This window comes from Cupressus sempervirens, chromosome 2 (assembly GCF_028749045.1).
Source record: "Cupressus sempervirens isolate cs-2001-9-10 chromosome 2, ASM2874904v1, whole genome shotgun sequence".
NCBI lineage: Eukaryota > Viridiplantae > Streptophyta > Pinopsida > Cupressales > Cupressaceae > Cupressus > Cupressus sempervirens.
This window is the reverse complement of record NC_143119.1, coordinates 286466435-286485959: the sequence shown is the minus strand read 5'-3', so window position 1 is coordinate 286485959 and position 19525 is coordinate 286466435. Positions and strand designations below refer to the sequence as shown.

The 19525-nt window shown below is 40.7% G+C and overlaps 1 protein-coding gene across 2 annotated transcripts in view; it reads left to right on the top strand.

The window, feature by feature from the left end:
- The window catches only part of LOC149572182 (L-arabinokinase-like), a 307470-nt gene that overhangs the window by 191003 nt on the left and 96942 nt on the right, over positions 1 to 19525 (top strand). For both annotated transcript variants that reach the window (XM_089813447.1, XM_089813448.1), the window contains exons 19-20: positions 160 to 290; positions 450 to 531. In XM_089813447.1, coding sequence (XP_089669573.1) covers positions 160 to 290; positions 450 to 531 — 213 coding nt within the window. The remainder of the gene's footprint in view (positions 1 to 159; positions 291 to 449; positions 532 to 19525) is intronic.

Sequence of the window (19525 nt, the reverse complement as noted above, 5' to 3'; positions counted from 1 at the left end):
ATCAAAAGTCACATTCATTATGCAGTATTTTCTTAAATCTGTCAATGAACTGCCAGCTTACTTTATGTTGTCTTTTTTATGTATTGTCAATTTATATTCAAATTGTAAAATGCTGATTATTTACTCATCTCCAACTCATAGAAAAATTGAATTTTGTAGGTGTCGTTTGGATCAGAATTGAGCAATCGAGCTCCCACTTTTGACATGGATTTAGCAGATTTTATGGATGCAGGCTGTCCAATATCATATGAGAAAGCACGGACATATTTTGCTAGAGATCCATCACAAAAGTGGCCCTCTCTCTCTCTCTCTCTCACACACACACACACACACACACACACACACACACACTTTCCTACTCTCTCACACACAACTGACTAAAAATAGATTGTACTGTTTGGAAATTATTAGAAGTGGATTTAACTTCTATTTTAACAAATTGTAATCAGGTGGGCTGCCTATGTTGCGGGAACAATACTTGTTTTGATTCGTGAGCTTGGTGTCCAGTTCAATGATGGCATCAGCATACTTGTATGTTGTCTTTACACTAACTTCTGTTTGTGAAATGTTAAGAACCAATTTCCTTTATTCCTCTGTGAGAGTAGAAGATGACTATTAGATTCTTTCCCAAGGAGATCTTCACACATTTGAAATTTACCACAAGTCTTTCATTTTTTCATTCACACCTTTCTCAACTATTAAAACCGTTTTTGTGATTAATCCTTTCAAACTAGTAGACAATTGTTTCTTTTTTATCACTTAATGAGGGTTTTTGTAGGGATTCCACAACCTTTGGACACAAATCTGGGTCCGTAGTTTTTCCATGTGTGGGTATTCAACACTATGCCCATGTGCTTTGGGACTTGCATTATTGCAGGTCATGTGAGATGTATCGAGCAATGTCTAAGGCAGTTTTGCCCAAGTCTTCATTGCTGGGTCTTCTACGATTGTTCTTATAAACTATTTACCCACTAAAAGACTTCGTGCAAAGAAGAAAAATATTGTTTCATTCTAGTATTTATTTACTTATGCATTAATTTTTGAATTTTCATATTTATCATGTGAAACTAAACAAGAATACTCTTGAACAATGGGATGGTGCCATTTTTATGTGGAATGATTAGTCTTGATAAGCTTCATAACATAATTTATGTGGTACAAATTTGTAGTTTATCTAAAATAGGATTTTAGGATCACTAAAGACAACCTCTTTCTTCAAAAATCAGGTATGGCAATGTAGAAGTTCAACAAAGATGTGCTTATGAAAGCTTCTTTAAGCATTTAGAAGGCAATTAAGTTTCAAGAACATAAGCATACAAGTAGCATGTTGATTTTACCTTTCCATGAGATACACTAGTTTTTGAAGACCTCAAGATCAAAGAGAACTAGTTTGGAAGTGGTATTTTGGGTGAGGGTTTACAGTGTTGCATGGGAAGGTTTAGAAAGTAGCCTTGCTAGAAAAACCTTGCACATTCCTCTGTAAATCATAGAGCCTTTTGTTTATTACCCATTATTGATTAGAAGGCAACACACATGTCAGCGTATTAAAAACCTTGATCTCAGAAAAACTCAGCAGTATAAGATTTTGACTTCGACTTGGACTCAGGATAACTTGGCACATAATTGTTGTACTGAAATACACAAAACTATCATGAATTTTATATTGGATGGATAACTAATGAATTTAAGGAACACATAAGACTATTTTGGCAATTGAAGTGTTACTTGGGTTCAAGATTGACTTGGCAAAGCAAAAGTATAAATGGAATTCAATTGCTTTCCAAACTAAGAATTGCTGTTATTGTTATTTTAAACCAAATGAAGCAAACAAAAATTGCTTATTTTGTTATTTTAAACCAAATGAAGGGAATGAAAACCTGGCTTTTCCATCTGGTGCAGCCTAAAATAAAGGACTTGACTATCAATTTATGTCACTGAGATACTAATCATGGAAGATGTGAATGGAAAAAAACACCTAGAATGAGCATTTAAGAAGGGTTTTTGAATTTTTTTTCAGGTGGCCTAATTGCGTGCAGAAACTCTAAAGTTAAGATTAAATAGTTGGCAGGGTCAAACCCAGAAGATGATAGCAAATCAATATGTTGTGTACAAGTTTCTTTGAAACCTTAATACAGATATTTCTATTCTCATATTGTTGGGGAAACAATATCTATGCCATACTGCTATTTGAAGAAACATCAAATCAATCAGGTTAAGAAAAGACTGAAACAAATGGAACATCAATGTGTAAGCATGTCAACACCCCAGTCCACATCAACATATAGCTACTGGTTGCTACACTATGTGCGACTGTTCAATAATGGCATAGCTAATTTATATCAACATGTTCAAATAGCATAGCATAACAATATGTGAGACTTGGACAGAAAACTTTCAATCACAATCAGAAAACTTGAAACCAAGTTTCCTGTGCATGATTAGCCTATCCAATACAGAACACAACAGTCCTCAACTCAGAATAATGAAGAATCCCAAGATCTATACAATAAAGTTAATGGAAGATTTTAATGTTATAGCTTCAGTCAGATTGATTTGATCATTAACTGTGTTAATTAACTATCATGATTACCAAGTTAATCATCATTATTCCTGATTAATAATCATTAGATAATCATACACACACACATATTCATTTGGCTCATAATAATAATATCAAATGATTATTGTCAAGATAGTAATAACTATGATCAATATTTGCTAATCAGACTGACTGATAATATTCCAAGAGAATTGGTCTTATTAAACACCGATTATACCATAAAGCATATCATGGTTTTTGAGACTGCAATTATATTATGAAGCGGCATCTTTGAAATCCATTTCTTGTAGATGACAGGGCATGTCCCTGCATGGGACATGCCTCTCTGAGTCTCCACATTCATATTTATATGAGAAGGATTGCTGCTTTTGGAAAATACATAAGGCACATCAGTATTATTACATGTGCAGTAATCTCTGTCTTATAAATTCCGCATTTTATATTAAGAGAGAATTCTGATTACAGTTACAGTATTTCATCCAATACATATGTTCAAATCTGCAAGAAGAATTCGGAATTACATGAACACACACACACACACACATATGTAAGGTATTACTTCTGATCCTATTTCCATAACAGAAGAACCCTACAATATACATTTGAGATACATATCTTAAGACTCCAGAAAAAACATGGAAAATAAGAGGAAAGTGACCATAACGGACATGTAATGTAAAATGAGAATGGATATGCATTTAAGAAGAATACCAAGCATCAGAACAAAACTGAACAAACCAAACCAATTAAAGTTATGACTTGTAAGAGATTGCTAGTTAGGCAGCCTCGGCAGATAATAATAGAAACACTCTTTAATATGACTTGAAGCATATCTAGTAACTTTAAAAGGCAATGAAGCTCAACATGTTTGGTTGCTCGTGGAAAACTGAACTCTTGGCAAGATTTAACAACACTTGATTGTCACAAAACAAGGGTGAAGGCCCTGCTTGAGAAATGTGCATGTTTGAGGGCATCCTCTGCAACCATATTGACTTGCATGTTGCTTTGACTATAACTTGATGCTTTCCTTATATTGAGGAAAGAGCTACCGCCCACTGCGACTTGCTGATTTATGTGACTGCACTTGTACCAAGGCTGAAAACATATCCAGAGCAACATAGTATGCCAAAGTCAAGGGCTCCATTTGCATATCTGAACACCTGCTTGTCTACAACCAAATGTTCTGCCTTAAGTGTTGTTATGAATTTGGAAATGTGACTTACTATGATGCTTAAATGAGATCAGATGGCTGGAAGATAGTAAGACTGGCTGCAAGTTACCTGAATGCTGACTCATTGGTTGCCTTGTGTTTTTTTTGGCCAAAAGATTCAGCCCTTTCTACATTGGTGTAGATGAGATTTTGCAATATGTCATTCTGTTTTTTTCGAGCAACCTCCTAGAATGTTTAGACTAAGGGATGAAAATACCACCAGCTGTCTACCAAACCTCTACACCTGGGCAATAATGTAGGAAGCCCAAGTCTATTATGTCAAAAACTGCAGACCAATTACATCTGATTTCTTCAATCAAATGTGCCTCACTACCTGTAATGATGGTATCCTCCACATCAATGACAAGTAGGATATTATTGGCACCACTTTTGACAATAAGTTTGGATCTTATTTGGAATGCCTGTCAAACCAAATACTTGCCAATTCTTATGTGCTATGCTTTGGGTGCTTGTTTTAGGCCATCAAGAGCCTTCACTGAATTTTCTTACTTGATGCTTATTTCATGCAACTTAATAATCTTGAGGCTAATGTAATGTTCTATTCCCCGTAGTGAAGATGTGGATCCTCGGTATACCCAATTTCATCTCTATTAAAGGGCATCAAATTGGAGGCAATGTACGGCTTGGAGGGAGTGTCTGAGCCTTACGATAGAGCTGCTAGGCCATATGGTGAAGGCTGCAAAGGCCATACAGTTGTGACATGGAAGCCGTACGATTGGTACTGAGGGTTGTATGTTGGGGACTGGGAAGTCTCTACAGGGTGATTGAAAGACCGTACGGTGGTGCTTGGAGGCCATAGGGTTTGGAGAAGATGGTGTTGGAAATGTGGCGAATGGTAAGAAGCCGTACAATGACAAAGGTGATGTAGTGCAGTATTGGTCTTCCGATTCGCTATGCTAAGTCCTCCAAAATGGAATTGACAACCTTAAGGAATTAGTAATAAGAGACACTAGAGTATATTAAGATAATAACCAATAGATACAACTATATATTCTAGACAAAATTTGTGTTCCGGATTTGCTAGATCTGAAGCAAATAATTACAATGGACGGAATAGGGTGAGGGTTGATTCCCACCGAAACCGAAAAGCCAAGTAGGGAAGGTATTTCACTTCCAAAATGGTGAACAATACTGGACTCCAACAGGAATTCGCAATACAAAGAAATAATCCAAATCACATACCTATGACTACCTACATGCCATGCTTAAATACCATTTGGAGAAACTTCTTGATGGTTCACAAAGATAGCCGACGACCATATTGACAGAAACAGTTAGATAAAATGGGTCCGATATATACTAAATCAATTGGCCCATTGACAAAGGTTTGATTAAAAAATTATTTTATGATGGGAACATTGCAGTCCTTCCATCCCAAAATTTGCTGGTCCTCAAGCAAACGCAAATCCAATTCTTGGAAACCTTCAGTAATCGGCTTCTTCAGTTTTGAGTCAAGAACCAAGTAGATCTTATCGCCATAGTAAATGATATCATCAATAACTTTGTATCTCTCTCTCTCTCTCTCTCTCTCTCTCTCTCTCTCTCTCTCTCTCTCTCTATCTATCTATCTATCTATCTATATATAGCCATACATCAACTAACATGCAAAAGTGTTCTTGGAGTACTCGACCAATAGATGGGCCCGCCCATTATCCAAGGAATGGGGCAAAGTGTTGACTGTTATGTTTTTACTTGTAGCGTCTAAGATCATATCATGTTTAAAAATGGCCTCCATCTTCTTGATTGTGATTTCCCTTGATCCTTCATTTGACATTCTTCTTAGCAACACCTTCTTGCCATCTATCTCGAATGAAAAGTCCAACCTCTTGAAACTTTGGCTATACTAGTCAAGGGTCTCCCTCCACTAGATGCCCAATATGATATTTGTATCAACCAAATCTATGAAAAAGAAATCATCTATCAAGGTATAGTTTCCCATGGAAATTTTTAGCCATGGGATCACATGAGTGCAAGGTAACAAGGTTCCTCCTGTAACCTTAACTTCAAATCCTCCATGCTCTACTGCATGCAAGCCCTTACTAGTGACCAAAAAGATGAATTGATGAAGTTGAGTGTGGCGCCACTATCAATCATGATTGTGACTCGTTTCCTATGAAGTGTACCGCAAACCTTGAAGATACTACTTCTAGCCATTGTAGTAAGGGTAGCAATGGAAACCCCTTTCCGTATCAGGGCATATATTCTCTCCTGCTGGTTAATTTCTTCACCAGTTACTATAGGTACTTGCCCTTTTTCGTCATTAGGAAACACCTCAATGTAATGAATCTTTCCCTTCCCAAGGCAGCGATGACCCGGTCCCCATGGTTTTTTTCGAGTCTTCATCCAACGAAGGTTTTTTCTGAACTAGCTCCTTTTCTTTGTCTTCTTGTGGGGACAGTGTAGGCGTAGGTACATGAGTTTTAAAGGAAGATGCAGCCATGTCATGCACCTTCTTAATAGCTTCGTTGAGTGCGCATGGGTTGAACCCTTTTATCTAGTCTCTCAATGGCTCTCTCAGCCCGTCCATGAATAACACGATTCAACACTCTTTCAGAGTGTTTGTAACTAGTACTAACCATTCCTCTTTTCTTTAGTTAAGCCAGATCTTTGAAGTTTAGTTTAGATCCTTCCCATTGAATCGATCAATGAGTTTCTCAATGAGCTCAACATACGAGGTTATTTGGTTGTGGCTGAATGTGACCAATCCATAGTGCCACCATTCTTGCGCCATTCCTTCTAGATGGAGTGTTGCAAACTTGAAAGCTTCCTCTTCGGGCATCAGGTTGAGTTGGAAATAGGTGTCTGCCTTTAGAACCCATGTCTGTGCAGTGACGGCTCCAGATCCATCAAATGGCAATAAGTTTACTTTTTCGATCTTTCTCCTGAGATCATCATCAAAATAACCACGGATATCTTATTCTTTGATCAACATAGTCTTTGTAAGATATATCATCTTCCATATTCTCATTCCTCCAATCTTCTCGAAGTTTTTCTTGCATTTCTTGAAAAGTTGGCTCTCTTTCTTTGCATGGTTCTTCTGTCCTTTGAAGGAAGATGGGTATTGAGGATCGAGAGCGAGAGGGTTGAGAGTTTGTCCTTCTCATAACAGAGTCATCGCTATACCTATTTTGTTCTCTTGTTGTCTTTCCCTCGGCCAATTTTTGTAGTCTTTCTTGTATAAGCTTTTGGGTTTCGTTGATTTGCATTTGGTTTCTGCTGAGCTCGCTTAAAAGATTCATGAGTTTTTTCATAGGATCCTGATGCTCTGCCATTCTACCCACAAGGTTATTTTTCCTTCTCCTTCTAGTATAAACTTGCATTCACTTCCACAGGCTGGCAAAATCACTGGCTCTGATATCATTGTAATGTTCCATTCCCCGCAGTGAAGATGTGGAACCTTTATATTCCCAATTTCGTCTCAGTTAGAGGGCATCAAATTGGAGGCCATATATGGTTTGAAGGGAGAGTGTCTGAGCCTTACGGTAGAGCTGCTAGGACATATGGTGAAGGCTGCGAAGGCCGTACGGTTGATCTAGGAAGACCATATGGTTGTGACAGGGAAGTCGTACGGTGGGGACTGGGAAGGTCGTACGAGGTGATTGGAAGACCGTATGGTTTGGAGAAGATGGTGTTGGAAATGTCGCGAATGGTAAGAAGCTGTACAATGACAGAGGTGATGCAGTGCAGTGTTGTTCTTCCGATTGGCTACTCTAAGTCCTCCAAAATGGAATTGACAACCTCAAGGAATTAGTAATAAGAGACATGAGAGTATATTGAGATAATAACCGATAGATATAGATATATATGCCAAACAAAATTGGTGTTCCGGATTTGCTAGATCCGAAGACAAGAAGTACAATGGACGGAATACGGTGATGGTTGATTCCCACCGAAACCGGAAAGCCAAGTAGAGAAGGTCTTTCACTTCCGAAATGTCGAACAATATTGAACTCCAATAGGAATTTGTAATACAAAGAAATAATCCAAATCGCACACCTTCTATTGCCTACATGCCATGCTTAAATACCATTTGGAGAAACTTCCTGACGGTTTACAAAGATAGCTGATGGTCATACCTACAGAAACAATTAAATAAAAATGGGTCCGAGATATACTAAATCAATCGGTCCATTAAGAAAGGTCTGATTAAGAATTTATTTTATGATGGGAACATTACAACTAAGTCGTGTGTTTCTTCGTCCTAAACACCATTAAGGAACACACTCTTCATGTGCATTTGATGAACTTTCCAACCAAATTGGGTAGCCATGGCTATAACTAGAGAATGGTGCTCCTCGTTGTTGTAGGAGCAAAGGTCTCCTCATAGGTGATACCTTTATTTGTGCACATTTCTTTATCCACAAGTCGTGCTTTGTATGTGTCAAGCGTATCATTGGCTTTGTACTTTACTTTGCAAACACATCAATTGCCAATAGGCTTCTTCCTTGGTGTAAGATCTGAAAGAACTCAACTCTTATTTTTCATAAGATTGTGATGCTCGGTTTCCATGGACTTTTTCCATTAGGTTTACTTTTTGCTTCCTCAAACATTTGTAAACTTCTTGAATTTTAGCCACATACGTAAAGTCAAGTTTGTTCTTGCTGTTGCCCTTGGATGACCTCCGCTTGATCATTATCCCAAGCATCACGATCAAGTTTTTCCTAGCACTCTTTGGTCTTTTTTGAGAAACCTCTCCTTCCAAACATTGTCATCATGACTTCTTGTAACAACTCGTTTTTCCTAGACTTATTTAACAACTATCATAACATTAAACACAATTACCTTTCCATATTCGTGAGCATGAGAAGGCAGTTATAACAGCTATTTTACATGCTCATATGAAAGAGATTGTTTATCGCATAGATTAAGTAATGCACACAGACAATGAATAAGAACCACAACCATAGTACTCCTTTATTCGTATATGCCAACAGGTTACATACAGAGCATCAGATAAGATAGGATGCGATAAGATGATTTACAATGAACCCAGACAGGGTATAAATACTTTCCGCCGAACCTTCTTGAAGGGGTTCGTCGGCTACAAAACAATCCTAATCTACCCGTCGGCTACCAAATACACAATCTTCGATGGCATAACCCAGTCGGCTACAGAATGCAAAATCTTCGACGGCATAACCCAGTCGGCTACAAAATGCAAAATCTGCCGACGACATCATCACCCCCAAAAAGAAAAGTCGTCTCCTGACGACTAACAAAATAGGAGACAACCCACATACAACAAAACAAAAAATACTAGAGAGAAGGTGGTGCCCTTGAAGCATGCTGCTGACGACGCAACTCATACACCTAATTTGTCCGGATGCGTAGATCCTTCTGAATCTGTGAATTAACCTCTACGGCCTCCTTTAGAAGAAGCGCTGCATCCATAGCCTGTCTCTTGGCTAACTGCAACTCGTGATCAGCCGCATCCTTATCCCGTACAGCCGCATCCTTATCTTGCACGGCCGTTGCCATATCCCTCAATAATGCTGCTCGCTCAGCTGCCCACGTTGCCTGCTGGCTGGCCAAGTCGGCGACTATTTTCTCTCACCTCTCTCGCCTCTCTCTCAGCTGCCAGAGATCTCTCGGCTGCAACCCTGTTGGCTACCCTGTCTGCTTCCGCGCGCCTGTGAGCATAATAAACCTCCTTATACAGTCCCACGATCTCATGTGCCAGCTTCATCAGCGGAGTGTTGCTCGGTCCATTCTTTGGCTCAGTGGCACAGTCTGCCAACGTCTCCGGTGTCTCAACTGTTGGCCAACCTCTCTCCTCAAAACATGAACGGAACCGCTGTGGACAGATCCCCCTGATGTAAGCTCGAACCAAATGCCACTCCCTTCGTCGAGTCATAGCCTACAATGCCACATCATTTCCCTTCTTTAGCGCAACCTTCATAGCCTTGAGGTAGTCTCTGCATCTGTCCTCATCCGACCCATAATCCTCCTTTGCAAAACCCTCCATCGTCCACTCGGCATTTCCTAAGTTGCTGATTAAATAAATTAAAATAAGGTTAATAATATAACCATTTTGGAGTAATAAGGGGATTTTGGTTTCAGTTGATCAGGTACACCTATGTGTTATAGCTCGTTGGAAAGGTCTCGAATTATTATACATGATTTTTACTATCTACAGACTTTTTATGCATTTTAAACTTGTTTACAAATTTACTGGCCTCATCTACGGGGACCATGCCCACATCTGGTGCGGCCTCCTCTGCTCTCGGCGCAACCTTGGCCTATGGCACCCCCACCTCCTGAGGCTTTGGTACGGTAGCTGATACTCCTATGTGCCTGGGGGATTGGATGGACGGACCAACCTCGGTAGGGATGAGTCGGAACTGCTGTCTCAAGAAAGCACTAGCTCTATCCATCACCTCTGGCTGTTTTGACTATGCGGGCTCCATGCTCTCCTCCTGTTGTGCTGGTTGGGTTGACTGGATTGTCTGTACTAGCTCGGTAGATGCTAACAATGAAGACGAAACGGTGACGATTGCATCACAGTCAATCACATCCAAGCAAACTTGAGGCTTAGGCTCCGGTGCTGGCAACTCTACCCTCTGCGAGACTGGCTCCATTGGTGCAACTAGAACATCTACTATGGCCGCAGAGAAAGTAGCACTTGGAGTGGTCGGTAGTGTAACAACAGCTGTCGCCGGTGGGACACCCTCTGGTACTATCCAGGGGACATCTGCTACCGCCGGCGGGGTCATCACGACTGGTGCATGACGCTGACCAAAAGGAAGAATGTGTGACATGGGAGCGGACAAGTGTGCCGAAGTTGACAACTATGGTGGGGTGAAAAATGTGTGCTCACATTTTGCGGGTTTGCTGCCAACCTCCGTGGAAGTACTCTCTTCCTCGTACTCCGCCCCGCTGCTCTCCAAGATCTCCTCCCATCCACTGTCAATATCCCCATGAGCCGCCTGCAATCCTCGAAATACCTTCTTCTCCTTGTGCCAACTTCGCCTGATGTGGCACCTCAAAATCATCCATGGGTATCTGATGAATGGCTGCCTCAAGAAATAGACCAATTGCATGATGTGGCATAAAGAATGTGTGGTGTTGAAGCATCATGAATTCCTCCATCCTATCGGCCAGGACCAAAGCCCAATCATACACCGTACCCTGCATGATGCCATTCATGAATACAACCTGCGGCAATGCAATATCTGAAGCCCGAGTTGCACCCGTCAACCTACTCTTGATCACATCCATAATGCACCTCCAGTGACCCTCCCGAATGAAATCTCTATGGAGCCCTCTGCATTTCGACCCCTTAACCACTGAATCCATCTCCTTGGCTGAAAGATCACGGCCCACTAGCCATATCCAATGTTCCTTCCGTTCCTAAGAGAGCTTGTGATTCTTAATTTCCACCTTCTTACCACTGGGGCCAAGGATGCCAAAAACCCTAGTGAAATCCCTATGTTTAAAGGACACTGTCATCTGATGCTTTTTGTACATAAATGTACTTGTTCTGCTGTAACGATTATATGCCTTTATCATAGTTTGCAAAATTGATTCAAATAATCGGTAGGAGAAAATTGGAAGCTGGATGGCCCAATGTACCTGTGCCTGTATCAAAATCTGCTTAATCTGGTCTACCTTTGGGGTCTCCTGCCACCATTTCCGACATTCACTGCCATTAAGACCCTCAAACAAGACGGTGAGATGAGTGAGTTCGTCCTTGACTTTCTGTTTCTTGCTACTGGAACCCGACGACCCTGCAGCTCAGATCCCAGATGCCAAAACCCTTGCATTCTTTTCCATATTTGCCGCCAGTTGACTCTTCCACTGCTTCCGTTAGCCTGCTGATTCCATGCAATATGGCTTATCTCTCCTTATATAGTATATGGCTCCCTCGTGAGAGAAAAAAGAACTAGCCGTGGGAGGGCTTCAATCTGAAGGAAATAGAAGGCTTTCGTGGAGATGAAGGTAAAGCCGTGGGACCCCCACAAGACACGCCGGCTCCGTAACACAGGTAACACAACCCCTTGAAACAAGCAACCCGCGCAAGCACTTTGTTACAGAGAGAAGCTGTGATAAACAATGGAGCTGGGCGAAAGTGTCCTCCAAAGCCCGCGGAACAGAGGATCGTTGACCCGCTGAAAAAGACTTAATAGGTCTACGCGGAAAGATACAACAACTTGTGGAAATGAGAAAGACCTCACAAGAAAGGAATAGAGCTACAGTTGAAGTTTTTTGTTGATGGCTTCACATTGGCGTTGCCCAAGATCCTCAAAAGATCTTGCAAAAACCCTACTCGCAGAGAGAAAAACATCTGAGGGAGCCCTACATGCGGAAAAACCAACCCACATGAGATCTCCAGATGCTTGTTTGCCTCCAATCGATCCAAGGCGGAAAATCCTTTGCAAAAGCAAAAATCCATACAGCTCCCAGCTACAAATCCAATCCCACAACTTCACAGACGTGCCAGGTCCAAATCCCAGCCAAAAATGAGAAGCTTCTCATACCCCTTTCCAATCTCACGCCTACAACCAGTTGGGCCACAAATCAAAAGCTTCTCCGTTTCTACCTTTTCTCTCTGAGTTCTTCAACATTCCACCAGCTATAGGCCACAGGTTCAAAGCTCGGGCACAAATCAAGGCGACTCAGACTTCCCTATGGTCTCCACGCGTAGAAAAGAGAGTCCACAGGAAAGTGTGAATTTGTTAACTCTGGTGAACAAAACAATCCGCGGCCCAGCCAAGTAGAAAATAGTCTCCCATTCCTGCGCATCGTTGTACATTGTTGGCCACCAGAGTCCTGCGAGCAATATCTTCCGCGCAGTGGTGTCTGGTCCCATGTGTCCTCCCGCAGGACCCTCATGTGCTTCTTTTAACACCCGCGGTATCTCCTCCTCTAATAAACGCCATCGAAGAATGTGATCCGGCCCCATTTTGTAGAGCAATCCGTTGATCAACTAGAAAGTATAGCTCCTGATTATCAACTTGCACCTTTCATTTGTTGGCATCTCACTAGGAAACTGTCCTGTTGACAGGTATTCTCGAATACTCCTGTACCATTCTGGTAGTATTGCGATCTGGAACAGTTGTGCGTTAGGAAAGTCATCATTCACCCCCTTTGTCGATTCCCTTGTTTTGATCTGCAACAGGTGGTCGGCGTTGACATGTTTCTTCCTCGGCCAGACAATGATTTTGAAAGTAAACTCTTGCAACAGAAGTAGCCATCTGCTGATCCTTCCTTGGATGACCGGTTTATTAATCATGTACAATAGAGCTGGTGATCAACATAGAACACAAATGGCATAGCGAGCAAGTAATGACGGAATTTTTGCACAGCGTAGACCATTTCCAACGCTTCTCGTTCGATTGTACTGTAGTTCTGCTTCGCTTTTGATAACAATCGACTGACAAAGTATATCGGGTGATCTAATCCATGGCTGCTCGTTTGCGCTAGGGTTGCTCCAATCGCACAATTTGAGGCGTCAACATGCACATGAAGCTCCTTATTCTAGTCCGGATATGCCAAGATGGGTGCAGTAACCAGCTGTACTTTCAACCCTTCAAACGCCTCATCCTGCTCTTTGCCATCTGAATGATTCTCCCTTGCAGGTTAATCTGTCTAGCGAGTATGACACCTTGGCAAAATTTTTGATAAATCTCCTGTAATAGCATATATGTTCGAGAAAAGACTTTACCTCCGTCACATTAGTGGATGGTTGCATTTCGAGAATGACTCTCACTTTGTTGGGGTTAGTCTTTAATCCTTCCTTACAGAGAATGTGTCCGAGCAGTCTTCCCTGCTGAACCATGAATCTGCACTTTTTGAGGTTCAACGCTAGCCGCACCCTATGATATCTCTCCATGCATTCACCAAGTGTTGCTAGGTGTCTGTTCTCCGCGTTGAATACCGACCAATCGTGTAGGAACACTTTGAAGTTTCCCACGGACATCCTGTCGAAGATATGCAGTATAATCCATTGAAAGGTGGCCGACGCATTGCACAAGCCTAATGGCATCCAGTTGTATGCATAGACTCCATCTTCGATGACAAATATTGTCTTCAATTTGTCCTCTGCTATAGAGATCTGATTGTATTTGGAGAACCCGTCCATAAAGGAGTAAATTTCATGTCCAGCGACCTCCAGAATGCTGTTTGTGAATGGAATTGGGAAGGTATCCTTGATCGTGATTGCATTGAGGCATCGAAAATCCATGTATATCCGGATCTGTGTGGTGTCTTTCTTCAGTGAGATAACTATAGGCGACTCCCATTCGCTTGTTTGTACCTTGAAAATAATTTCGGCCTCCAACATCATGTTGATTTCCTCCGTAACCTGTGTTGCGTAGTTCATGTTCATCCTATAGGGTCGCTTCCGTATAGGTATTGGTCCTTCGATTGGCGAGATGCGGTGCACACACAACTCCAGCGGTACTCCCTTGAGGTCCTTATATGTCCATGCGAATACATCTTTGTATGCCAAGAATATCTTGAATGCTGCCGCTTTGAGTACCAGATCCCAATTATCTCCTACCAGAATGTTCTTCGGCTCTGCCTCATCCCCCAAATTCATTGTTTGCACTGTGGCTTCATTATGCTTAATTGTCTCCCCCTCACTAAATGTATGAGCGAGTCTAGCATCCAACGGTGCACCCCCCTCGTTTACCTTAGTGAACTCTTTTGGAAATTCATCTACCCTCGGACCTTCCTCAATTGTTAGTACATTGCAGCTCTGGAATAGTTTGTAGTCCTCTATTTGCCAGTGGTAAAGATCGTTGACCGAATCCAAATCGTCATCTGTTGATCCTCCTTCCAACCGTAGGACTCCCTCTTGATCCGGTTCCATACGTTGTCTACCTTCATCCCCCTCTTCTTCAGAATCTGATAACAAGGCTTCTTCCCCGACCATTTGGGTGTGCAAATCGATGACAAAGCGTAGGCCTTTACTTTCGAGTGACAAGGTGTTCTTCTTCCAGTCATGTCTGACTCTGGCTTGAATAAGCCATTCGTGGCCAAGGATGGCATCGTATCTCTTTAACGGGATCACAACAAAGTCCAGTAGGAACGGTTGTGTGCCAATCATTATCGGCTGTGCCATCAGAATGCCCAGAGGTTTAATGCTGTGCTGGTTCGCTGTGAGCAACTGAAATGTAGGGGGCCAGAATGTTGGCTTCCCCAACTTCTTCTAGGTCTCCTTGGGTAAGACATTTACGCCAGACCCATCGTCGACTATTGTGTCTGTGAGAACATGTCGGAGGATCCCCATCTCGACAACCGCCAGATGCCGGCCGGATGTGAAGGCTAGCAACATTTGGTCTTCTCCTCTGCATCACTTTCTTTCCCTCTACCTTGTTCTCCTGGCATCCTCGGAGCTGGTGCAATATTTGTGAGAGCGGAACGGAGCTGGGGCATTGTAAGAAGCAAATCATTTATCTTGACAGGTATCTCCGTTTGCAAAATTTGATGTACAATGTTTTGTTCTGCGGAGTTTCTTGCCGAAGTGCCGGTGGTGTCCTTCAATTGAGATGTTTCCGCCTGCAATGCATTTCCAACTTTGCCTGCGCTTCTCCAAATTTCCTCTTTTCCTCCACTTGGTCCGGGTACTCTTTTGCTTGCCTCCACGTAATCGCCAAAACCTCTTCTTCATCTGTCCCAACAGTGATCAAGTTTACTCTCGATTTTGGACATTTGGCATCGTCATGGTCGCTAGGTTTGCACCATCTGCATAATAATTTGGGTGTATTTGCAGTTGGACATTCTCGGGCAAAGTGCCCCCACAAGTTACATGCTCGGCATTGAATGATCGACCGTCCGTTAACATCATACTGGATTCGACTTTGGCTACCATTGTTATTGTTATTGTTCGCATTGCCCTCTGCTATTATTCCTGTATCCTCCCGATGTGGCACCTACACTGTTGGTGTTCCCGCTACTACTCGTCGAGGAAGCCTCTTGCATAAGAAGCACTTGCGGAGATCCTCTGGTTTTCATGTTAAAGGGGCATTCCTTTGTCGAATGGCCCATGATCTAACAAATGTCGCAAAATTGGTTCTTTGGACAGGATCCTTTAGTATGACCGTCGGTCTTACACTTTGTGCACCACAGCTCACTGCCTTTTGTCTCCTTCTGCATATTTTTAAACTCCTTCATCATGCGGATCATGTCCTTCTGTAGGGCGCGGACCTTCTTGCTACTGCCTTCATGGTCGCTGCTATCTTCTCCGGAAGGCTCATCGTCATCAGAATCAGATGAGCTAGTTTTCTTCTTCTTCTTCGTCTTCTGCTCGCTTTCCAATTTTAGTGCTCTATTATAAGCTTTTGTGTATCACGACGGTGGCACGATTTTCATTTTCTTCTGCAACTTTGGGCGTAGACCTTCCACAAACCATCTTGTTTGAAGTCCGTCCAACGGCTTATTTTCCATTTTGTTTATCAAGTCTTTTAATTTCCTGGCGTACACGCAGACAGTTTCATTCTTCCCCTGCTAAGTATTGAAGATCTCGCCAACAATTTCATTATCATCGCGCAACAATTAAAATTCTGCAAGAAATTCATTTTTAATGTTATTACTACTGTTTAGCTTTTGTGGATCTGTACTAGTAAACCAATCAATTGCCACTCCCTTTAGGGTTGCCGAAAATTGCCTTATCCAGTCGTCTTCATCAGTTATGCCATTTTCCCTCCAGATTGTTTCACATGTTTTACAGTGTCGAATGGGATCGGCTGTACCATCACCATTGAACTTTGGTAGCTTTTCTTTTGGTCCCGCCATCACTCCTGGATTTTGTACATGAGCGTTGTTTGTTATTGCAACATTGGTGCTGTTCACTACAACACTGTGGCTTTGCACTCCCACATCGGCAGTCTGTGCTCCCGCACCGGTGATCTGTACTCCCGCACCGACGATCTGCACTCCCACACTGTCAGTCTGCACTCCCACACTAGTGATCAGCTCTCCCACACTGGCGGTCTGCACTCCCACACTGGCGATCTGCTCTCCCACACCGACGGTCTGCACTTCCACACTGGCAGTCTCAACAGCTGTGAATCTTGGTGAAGAAGGATCTTCTGAAGTTGTCTCCTGTGGAAGTGTATCCGGGACGAAGAGTTCACTCCACGCTCGTGCTCCCTCAGCACTCCGAGCCGTGCGAGTTGATGCTCTTCTATCTGAATTCTCTTCCCTTGGCAAACCCAAATTCAAAAACTCCTCTCGTGCTTCTTCCACCAATGCCACCTGTTGTTGAGTTTCCTCCAATAATTCCTCCGCGCTCCTATTTCCATCGGCAATCTTCTGGAATCTCCTTTGGTGCTCTGCCTGCTGTGCCAAAATTAAATTACCTTGAGCTGTGCAAATTTCATCCTTGTCCTTCAGCTTGTTCTTGTTTTTATTTCGCTGATTTGGCATCAGATTTCATTCTAGCCTTTGTTCCAGGTCCATCGAGAATGGTGCCAAATGTTTACCACATAGATTAAGTAATGCACACAAACAATGAATAAGAACCACAACTATAGTACTCCTTTATTCGCATATGCCAATAGGATACATACAGAGCACTAGATAAGATAGGATGCAATAATATGATTTACAATGAACCCAAACAGGGAATAAATACTTTCCACTGAACCTTCCTGAAGGGGTCCGTCGGCTACAAAACAATCCTAATCTACTCGTGGGCTACCAAATATACAATCTCCAATGGCATAACCCAGTTGGCTATAGAATACAAAATCTCCGATGGCATAACCAAGTCTGCTACAAAATACAAAATCTGCCGATGACAGAGATTAATTGTCATAACAAACTAATTGAATTACATTAACTAGCAATTGAAAGAGCATTTAACCAACAATGTAATAAATGTAACTGCCATCATAACTAACCACTATCTAATGGAAAGAGAGATAATTTTCTGCTAATTAAATTACGTTACCTTTCATAGTCACATGAAAACAATTTTACAACTACTTTACATATTTAGATGGAAGAGCATCAACGGCTATAATAGAATAGCTGAACGAAAATAATTGATTAAACAATATTAACCATCTAACATATCTTGAACTTGAAATTGCAAATTCATAAAAGTAAAATACCCATTACTAGAAAATATTTGAATGCAGATCATATCTTTGTTTTGTGCAAGCCTTGGCATCTAGTGGAGAGGAGAAGCATTGTTAGGGACTTAACCTCCCAACCACAGACCCTTAAGTATCCCCACCCAACCTCTTTTGAGAAAGGTCCTTCCTACTCTGGGATTAGGCTTGCGACACCATTGTCTAGCCACTGAGTATCAACCCATTGCTTGACTAGACAACAAGACTTATACAATGGACTGTCATGAGCTGACTCGGTTTAAAACTCTTTTATTACTTGCTTATTTGTTACTGATTGTTGTTTCTCTTATTGTGTAGGGATATACCCATGGTTCAATGGATAGTAATACACACCCTTCATCTCGACCTGTGTAACAAGGTTCGCTAGATTTCTGTCTTGAAGTTCAAAATTCAACGAACATTTTAATGTGGTAGTTCATAAAAAATGCGCCTCAAATTTGCATGGCAAAATCAACCAGTATTTTTGTTGAGTATTTTGTCAAACTCATTTTTGTTTAGGTTTTTTATTCCACTGGTTTCAACAGAGCATAAGTCTGTGAATCAAGATGGCTGAAAAGAGAGCTTGTTCCGTCATGAAACTTGAATCTAGGGCGAATTTCTTTTGCAGCCAATTCTTCATTTCTTTTTTGTTATTTAGTTTGCAACATCAAAGGAATGAGTTTCACAAGTGAGCCACACATTCGTCAACTTGTAAATTGATACGTGCACATTATGGCAGCAACTTTCTTGCTGAATTGACCGCTGCTTCATCCCACGTATTAATAGTGAATTGTTTTTATTTTTAGTTTATGTTTTTACCAAGTTTTTTGTTCAGAAATTTTATCACGATGTGTGTTGCTTTATAAAGTTTTAAAGGATATTTTTTTTGTTTTAATTTTTGTAATAGATTTTATAAAAAAATCAAATACTATTATTAAATTTTAGTGATTTTTATTAAATCTTAGCAGTGCAATTATAATAGCTTTATCATTAATGCTTTTTATTTCTTTTGATGTATTATTTTGGTGTATTTGATTTAGATATTAAATTAATAATATATAATATTTAAGAAATAAATTTCTTAATTGGTTTTTTTTAAACTTAAAAAATGTATGAATATTTTTAAATAAATTATACTTCACTTAATTTAATAAGATATCATTTTAGTATTTATAAATTATGCATTCTTTTAAATTAAGTGTTTATTATGGTTTATTTATTATAAACTTAGTTGCCGATTCGTGACACGAATCCGATTTGGGCACGTGAATCGGATCCGTGGATTCGGGATTTTTTTTTTTTCCCAATTATGATTCGTGGAGGATTCGTGCATATATATATATATATATATATATATATATATATATATATATATATATATATATATATATATATATATATATATATATATATATATATATATATATATATATATATATATATATATATGCATTATATATACTAAAAAATAAGAGAAATATACATAATTCTAAAACTAAATCATTTCATAGTATGAATCTAGTATACTTGATCAATGACATTGATAATTAATCTATTTTCACGATTATAAAGAAAATCAACACATTCACATTGAATTACTGAAAGTGAAAGCTTGTAACATTCAAAATATAGATCATTAAACTTAAAGTTTATAACATGATTTACTCATAAAAG